Source organism: Sceloporus undulatus, chromosome 1 (assembly GCF_019175285.1).
Source record: "Sceloporus undulatus isolate JIND9_A2432 ecotype Alabama chromosome 1, SceUnd_v1.1, whole genome shotgun sequence".
NCBI lineage: Eukaryota > Metazoa > Chordata > Lepidosauria > Squamata > Phrynosomatidae > Sceloporus > Sceloporus undulatus.
In genome coordinates this window covers 240,287,650-240,296,407 of record NC_056522.1, presented here as the reverse complement: position 1 = coordinate 240,296,407, position 8,758 = coordinate 240,287,650, and the positions used below count along the sequence as shown (strand labels likewise).

Sequence of the window (8,758 nt, the reverse complement as noted above, 5' to 3'; positions counted from 1 at the left end):
AGGATTAATACTCTGAATAGATTTCTTAATGTTGAACTTAATGCTAATTCATTGGAGATGTCGTCAAATAATCTGACTAAGAGTGTGTACGTGTGTATGTGTGTGTGCGCACACAGAGACACTTAGAGTTTTTCTCAGGGGAGGCAAGGTGGGGAACTCTGCAGCCTAGATTAGGGACCCATGGGAATCAAGGTTTTTTATCCTGGTATAAAGTAAAGCTATATGGTCCCTTACATTTCTCAGATGGAAGCAGTTAAGAAGCATATATGCCTTTCTGAGCAGGTAACAGCTTGTTGTTCGCTTCATTTGCACTAAAGTTGTTTCATTGGGGCTTTTCTGTCAACTCCAGTTTGACAGAGTGAGGATTATGATATAGCTTTCATAGCATCACCTTCAGTGAACAGTGAAGGTGAATTGTTTTTAAAGAGGCAAACAATTCTGAAACAATTCTTGGACTTGTGAGTCTGTCTTGATAGAAATTGCCATCACTGTTCAAATTCTTCCTCTCTCTAAAGGCTTTCAGACTGAATATTATGTATTGTTTTACAGTGGGTTTTTTTTTTGTTTTGTTTTTAAAAACTCAGGCATATTGGTGCCTTTTCTCTCCATGTTGTTGTTGTTGTTGATAGCTGCCCTCAAGTCAACCTCAATTCATGGTGACTCTGTGGATAAGACATCTCCAAGAATCCCTATCCTTCACTGCCTTGCCCAGTTCCTTCAGGCTTTTGGCCATAACACCCCTGATCGAGTCTATCCATATTCTGTAGTCTTTCTCTCTTTCATCTATCCTTTATCTGTTCAGGCATTATTGTTTTTTCCAGTGATCCATGCCTTTCATTATATGGCCAAAGTATGATAGTCTCCAGTTGATCATCATTGCTTCCAAGGAGAGCTCTGTTCTGTTCTGTTCTGTTCTGTTCAAGGACCCATCTGTTTCTCTTTTTGGCTGTCCATAATATCCTAAGTACTCTTCTCCAACACCACATCTTGAGTGCTTCTTTCACTATCCAGCTCTCACATCCATACATTGTAATTGGGAATACAGTGACCTGAACGATTCTGACTTTAGTGCTCAGTTGTATGTCTCTGCTTTTCAGTATTTTTTCTAGTTCTTTCATAGCTGCCCTTCCCATTCCTAGTCTTCTTATTATTTCTTAACCACAGTCTCCATTCTGGTCAATGTTTGATCCTAGATATGGGAATTCTTTAACTGTTTCAATTTCCTCATTGTGCAGCTTGAATATGTGTATTTCTTTTGTGGTCATTATTTTTGTTTTCTTTATGTTCAGCATCAGACCTACCTCTGCATTTTCATCTTTGACCTTCCTTATTAACTGTTCCAGTTTTTAGTGTCTTCTGCTAATATGGTGTCATCTGCATATCTCAGGTTGTTGATGTTGCTTCCTCCTATTTTCACTTCTCTTTTTTCTGACTCTAATTCTGCTTTTCTTATGATGTTTTCAGCATATAAACAAGTAGGGTGATAGGATGTGGCCTTGCCTGGCCCCTTTTCCTATTGGGAATTCTCCGAATTCTGTTCTGACTGTGACCTTGGTAGATTCCTCATAAGGACTATCAAATATAGTGGGACTCCTATGTCTTTAGCTTTTCATGATCCGGGGGGGGGGGGGGATGAGAGGGAAAGGGGTGGTGGTAGAGAGGCTTCAGTTAACGTATTAGTGCACAAGAAAGACAAGAGGAACCAACAGCTTTTAGGACCATGGTAAGGATGAGAGTTACATGAAACTTCTTTTCAGAGCCCCTTAAAACCACTGCAAAGCCTCACTTCATGTGGTGGTGTCTCCTACTCTTCACCAGCCCATGAAAACTCGCTTTATTAGCAGTGTATTTTATTAGATATCTCCCGAGTCTTGGGTGCAGGGCATCATTTCTGTGGCTTGAAGTGGCACCATTTACTGGAGCAAGGAATGGCAGTGGGGAAGAAGCGGTGGCAAAAAGGAGCTTTCAAATTTGAAACCCTGATTAAGCTATATCAGCTTTGCCAGGACTTGCTTCTCCTTTGTTTCATCAGACGGGCTGAGAGAAAAGGTAGCAGAAGAAGTAATGTTTGTGTGTGGGGAAGACATGTCTCTGGTGAAGGAGAGGGAGGAGTACCTGGGGTTGATTCTTGGAAAGAGTCTTTTGCCTTAGAGCAGCTCCTGTAGTTAAAATGTTTCCCTTTCCCTGTCCACACCAATCCCCAGTCCGGAGCATATGGCCTCTGCAAACCCACTATGCATACACTGGCTGCTCCTTTCTCCACCTCAACAAAGAAGAACTGAGTGTCCTTTGTTGCTAGGGAGAAGCCTTTGCACCTGCTTACCTTGGGAGCAGCAACCGAGCAGCTTTCTGAGCAGTGACCAAGAAGCTTCCGGCCTTTGCCACAAGGCCGGAATAGGTAAGAGGCCTCTTGGTCACTCTTCAGCCAGCTGCTCGGCTGCTGCTTCGAGGGTGACCAGGTGCAAAGGGAGCAACAACCAAGCAGCAAGATGAACAGCAACTGAGAAGCCTCTCACCTGCGCCAGCCTTTATTGCAAGACTGGCACAATTGACAGGGTTCTTGGTCACTGCTCAGCCACCTGCTTGGTTGCTGCTCCCAAGGTGACTGTGTGCAAAGGGAGTAGCGACCATGATTGGTTTTTTTTAAAAGAAAAGAAAAATAAACTTAAAAAAAAACGCTTGCAGTAGAACAGTAGTCTTAATATCAACAAATTGGCATTGCCCAAGAGGAAAGTGGCCTGAAAAGGTTTGGGGACCACTGATCTGTTCAGTCAAATGTTTTGCTGTTGTCTATGAAACACATGCTTTATAGACCTAATATAATTTTTTGCTGGACAAGAGTCAGGATTTGAAGCAGCACATCTATTTAGGATGGTGTTTGATGTTTCAGCATTTTACACCAGTAATTATTTACTGTAAGTATTTAAATATTATTATTATTATTATGATTATTATTATTATTATTATTAAACTTTATTTATATAGTGCTGTAAGTTTACACAGTAAGTATTTAAATATTATTATTATTATTATTATTATTATTATTATTATTATTATTATTATTAAACTTTATTTATATAGTGCTGTAAGTTTACACAGCGCTGTACATACAATCTTTTTAATTAGACAGTTGCCTCCCCTCAAGCTTACAATCTAAAAAGACACAACACAAAAGGAGAAGGAAATGGTGGTGGGGAAGGGGATCAGGTCCAGCATTTCTTCTCTCCCTCTCAGGCCTGGACCAAGGCAGATAGACTGGAGGGAGGGCTCTGCTTCTTAATAGAGGCTAGGCCCGATGGAGCTGGCCCTGCCTTTTCACTCCCTCCCAGGCTGGATGATTACAAGTGGCATGGAGGGAGGGCTCTTCTTCTTCAGGCTAGGCCCAATGGAGTTGGGCCTGCCTTTTCATTCCTTCCAGGCCAGATGGCTTGCCATTCTTTCCTTCTGGATGATGGTGGATGGAGGGAGGGCCTTCTTCTTTTCAGGCAAGGCCTGATGAAGCTGGCCTGCCCTTCTCTTCCTCTGGATGATGGTGTATGGAGGGAGGGTTCTTCTTCTTTCAAGCAAGGCCTGATGGAGCTGACTTGCCTTTCTCCCCTTTGGATGATGGTGGATGGTGGAAGAGCTTTCTTTTTTTCAACCAAGGCCTGATGAATAATTTGTGTGGCATTATTTTGGCAATAAGCCAAAGGTTTCAGAATGATGCCCTTATTATAAAGGCTGGATGGAACAAACCTCCCAAGTGTTGGAAAGGATGAGAGGACTCAGGCTTCTTTGTGTGCATGTGGCTGTGCTGTTTCCCAGTAGGTAAGTAGGAAAGAAGGAAGCTACCCTACATTACTGCATTTTGCGTTCATTCTGTTGGATTTTTTAAATTGTTTTAATTTTTTTTTGTTAATTTTATTAGAATCTTTTAGCATTTTGTTTTTGTGGCATTTGTTATTTAAGACATTAACTCTAGTAAAGAGATTTAGTGATCTTGTTTACATTCACAAATCTGTTGAACATACAGAGGTGTTGTTTTCAATGCAACTAGTGGAGGAGCTCAGTGCACACACTGGAGTTACAATGTAGATTGTGGGATGGAAATTATACTTTATAATTCTGTAGCCTATTTTTGTTTGCAGCCTGTGTACATGATTCTCATATAATTATAGAGTTGGAAGGGACCTCAAGGGCCATAGTCTGGTCCTCTGCCAGTGGTGGAATTCATAGCTAAAGCTTTCCAGAGAAGTGTCTATCTAAGCCTCTCTTCAAATAGGGCATGTACAAGAAATGTAAAAGGGGGCAAATCACCAAAGAAGGTTACGAATGAGAGGCCAGGGAGGGAGGGAGACGTTCAGGAAGGCTGAAGGTCAGAATGAGAGGTTAAGAAAGTGGGGCAGAGCAAGAAGAAGAAAGTGAAAGTTGTAAGTCTACTTTGCAACCAAGATGGCAAAATGCTTATGAAGGATAGAGATAAAATGAAACTGCTGCGCACCTGCTTTGCTTCTCTCTTCTCCCAAAATAAAAACATAGCTCAACCTGGAAGAAATAAAATAAATTATGCAGCCAAGGGGCTGCAGTTTAAAATAAATAAAGAAGAAGTGGTACAAGTTCACCTAACTACTATAAAAGAATTAAAAGCGTGTTACAGACCGCCCAAAAGCGGGTAGTCTGGTGCCGGCTCCATTAGCTACGCCGAGAAGCCCCAGCGGCCAGACTACGAGGCTTCCCGGCGCAGCTAAAAAGAGGCTCCGAAATGGCGCTCCTTTTTGGCCCCTGGAAGTGGTGCCGCGAGGCACGAGGTGCGCACTCGCGGCGTCACTTCTGCTGCACCACGTGTGGACGCTGTGCGTCCAAGACGTAAATATGGTGGCGCCCATGTGGACGGGCGCTGCCGTTTAGTACGCGCTCTGCACGTCCTAGGGAGAGGGGCGGTTAGGAAGGTGAGAACCTTCCAAACCCTAGCACGCCCCTTCCTAATCCTAGGACGCGCGGAGCGCGTACTAAATGGCGGTGTGTAACCTGCCAAAGTCTCCAAGATGTGATGAAGGATGCAAAAGGAATGTAGAGATGCGATAGTAGAGCCTGTGTTTATAAGGTCTGAGAAATCTTGGAAAACAGGTAAGATAGTTGCAGATGTGGAGGGCTGATGTCATCCCCAGCTTCAAAACGGGGGATGTGAGCTGGGAAAAGATCTGGGAAACTGTTGACAAGTCACCATGATGCTAATACCAGGGATGTTTTTAGAGTAGAGTAGATCATTAAACAGATTACATTAAACAGATTACTAAGAGTCAGCTTAGGTTTCCCTGTTGGTGCAGTTGATAAATGCCTGTATTGCAGCCACTCGCTCACAAACCTCCAGGTTGTGTGTTCAGTATCAGCCAGGGGCTCAGGAGCAACTCAGCCTGGCATCCTTCCAAGGTCGCTAAAATGAGTACCCAGCTTGTTGGGCACAGTTAGCTTACACATTGTAAACCGCATAGGGAGTGTGTAAATGCACTGATAAGCAGTATAGAAATTGCTATTGCTATTTCTCAAAAATAAGTTATGCCAGTCTAATATCACGCATCCTTTGATGGAGTTGCAAACTTGGTAGGTCAGGCTGTCATTGTAGTATATCAGTTTCAGTAAGGCTTGTGAGCAAATCTTGCAGAAAAAGCTACTGTTAAAAAAGCACTTAACTATGTTCTAAAATAATACATTTTTTTTAATTTGTATTTTCCCGCTTCTCCCGATGGATCGAAGCGGGATTACATCAGGGTATATAATACAACAATACAGATACAAATGCAATTACAAACAATTCCAGTAACAATTATTAAAAACTAAGTATAAAAACAATCATCTGACTAAAAACATGCACTATGCAATCCTAATTAGCATCTTGAGGTAGGCTCCTGTTTGGGAATGATTACAAAATAACAAAAATTACAAAATAATCCAGTAAACTAGTCCCACAGACAATTCATTGGGGCTGAACAGACAGGCCAAAATAAAGCTGCTTCGGGTCACTTTGGAGGTATGCTGTTTAAATGACACTTGCATCTTAAGAGGCCAGAAGCTGCACCAAAGCTGCACTCCAGTCCTTAGGACTGGAGCGAGGCTTTAGCGCAGCTTCTAGCCTCTTAGGAAGCACGTATCATTTAAACAACATACCTCCAAAGTGACTCAAAGCAACTTTATTTTGGCCTGTCTGTTCAGGCCCATTGTTACAGCTGTAGTGTGTCATGGCTTGATGGACCCTGTTCTTTCAAAGCACTGGAGGCAGTGGAGGAAGGAAATACACTCAGCAACATCACACATCTGTTTTGCAGTCCATGCTCCATAGCCAGTATTGGGAACCCCACACAGTGGGAACACAAATGGAGGTACAGGCAGAACCCAGTTCCTTGACAGTCTGTGTTCATTTTGGACTGCAATCAAGGGACTGAAAGCATATGAGTAATATAAGCAGCAAATGAAATTGAAAAATACTATTACTTGAATTCTTTGCTAAAATTCATTGCTTTTATCACTTATTGAATGCATTCTCATTGTTTCTAACACATGTTAGCACTCAGACAGTTCAATAAAAATACATTAGAAACTCTGTCAACTGTGAAAAAATATTAATGGTGAAGACAAGGAAGGTCTGAAAGAGAAGCATGTTCTACAGATTACAGTATTTGTGAAACTTAATTAATGCTTTTTAAAAAGTACTGAGAGAAAACAGGAAATAGCAAAATAGCCTTATTAATTAGTTAAGTGAAATATCAAAATACTTTATTAGTTTTTTCTGCCTCTTTATATCTAGTTTGATGGTTCACAGTCATAAATGTGGACTAGACTAAAGGTTAATTTAGCCTAAACACCTGTCACAACACTGTTTTATACACCCAGAAAAACAATTCAGATACCTATGTACTTCAAAGGGAAGGCACACAAAGGTGGATGCATTGTAACATTTTTTGATGAACTAAGCAAACCAAATTATATACTTTACCCTGCTGAAACAGAGTGGTCGAAGAGTGATGAAAGTCCTTTTCCCTTCTCCGCTTATCTAGCCCCTCTGTGTGACTGCCAAAAAATAGAGAAGCCATTCACATGCTGCTTCTTTTTCTTCCCTTCTGGGAAAGGGAAACCATGCAGTCTAGAGACCACATGATCACAAACATGCAAAACAACTGACACACCGAAGACTGTTTGTATTACTGAAACCTGGCTTGAAGGGGTTTGCAGCCCTGTGTCTGCTGTTAGGAATCTAATTTAGGAAAGGGGTTCTCTCAACCCACCCCACTGCCTTAAGAAGTTACCCTTCCCAAGCTGATAGAGTCAATCTTGGAAGTAGTGCTGAAAAGTATGAAGTTGAATGTCTACCATGCCTGGGACACAGCACATGTGTGTGGAAATAATATTTGACATTCTCCAGTGAAATGGGTGAATATGAGCTGTGATGGGAGGCAGTCATGACTGTTGTCATGCTCAAAGCATCACCTTATCAAACCTGCCTGTAATTTCCACAAAAGTGAGAATGGACCATCTTCAGAAACTGTTGAATTCAGATATACTCTGACCCCTATGGGGGAGATTTTGCAGTTTTAGTTGATAGCGTTATCTGCATCTTCATGTTACATAATAATGTCTACTATGCTGTCTGTCCTCCTTCAGGACCCACAGGAAAGGTGAAAAATTTATAATTAAGAGAATCTAGATTTTGAATCTACGTTACATTGGCAGATTTGTTGCTAATTTTTCTTTTATTTCACAGCAACCCCCGGTTTCTGATGATTGCTCTAGCATATGCTATACCCCTGGGTGTTTTCTCTGGGTGGTCTGGTGTTCTAGACTGGATATTAACCCCAGCTCACATAAGCCAAGTATGTATATGTGTGCATTTTAAAGTTTTACTTACACGTCGCTGGCAAAATGCTGATTTTGTTAATGGTAGCTGAAACAATCAATCAGAAAATATTGAAGATCTTGATAGCCTGCTTTGATCTTATCTGTGTAGTATTTTAGATGTGTGAGGAACTTCAGTGTATCTTCAGTGTTGTGGCATCAGTTTGAGTTACCAAAGATACTAAAGACAAAAAGTCCACACAGACACAAATTGGATGTGTGAGGAAAAATAACAAAAGCGAAACCTGTTGAAAATATGTATTTAAAAGTTTTTTTAAATGAAGTATTCTAAAAATGTGATGACAAAAGCGGTGAAAGTGGATAGACATAAAAGCATTTTCTGTCTTGTAATATTCAGGGCCCTCAAATGAAATTTGATTGGCAATTGCTCCAAGTCAGATGAAAGAAAATATTTCACATGTCACAAAGTTAATTTGAGTATTTGCTTACATCTTTGGTGGTTATAAAATGAGGAGAGAGTAGACAAATTCATAGAGAATAGGTCTATTGGTCCCTGAATAGAACTGCAGTCTTCACTGCACTGTGCCTCTGAATGCAGATGCTGATGACAAATATCATCCCAATAACTTTCTACATGCTTGAAATAACACTGTATTTTTCTCTCTTAAACCTTTCCAGGTGGATGCAGGTTGGATTGGATTTTGGTCTATTGTAGGAGGCTGTGTGTTCGGCATAGCATTGGCACGGTAAGCATCGCAATCTTCCCTTCTATTTTTCTTCAGTGAAATTGTGTTTTAGTGATACTAAAATTATATCCCTGAAATTGTTTCATGTCATCTATGACAACTGTAAAAGAACAAAAGCTTTTCTGTGAGTTGGCAATATGTTCATCTCATAACATAGTAATTTGTGTATTTTCATGATTTTTTTT

At 41.0% G+C, this 8,758-nt stretch overlaps 2 protein-coding genes across 3 annotated transcripts in view; both read left to right on the top strand.

The window, feature by feature from the left end:
* SEC22A (SEC22 homolog A, vesicle trafficking protein) overlaps positions 1-8,758 on the top strand; it is a 1,054,631-nt gene that overhangs the window by 39,291 nt on the left and 1,006,582 nt on the right. The gene's annotated exons all lie outside the window — the stretch shown is intronic.
* Positions 1-8,758, top strand: part of SLC49A4 (solute carrier family 49 member 4) — a 219,250-nt gene that overhangs the window by 153,921 nt on the left and 56,571 nt on the right. The window contains 2 exon segments of the mRNA XM_042458620.1: positions 7,736-7,844; positions 8,506-8,573. Coding sequence (XP_042314554.1) covers positions 7,736-7,844; positions 8,506-8,573 — 177 coding nt within the window.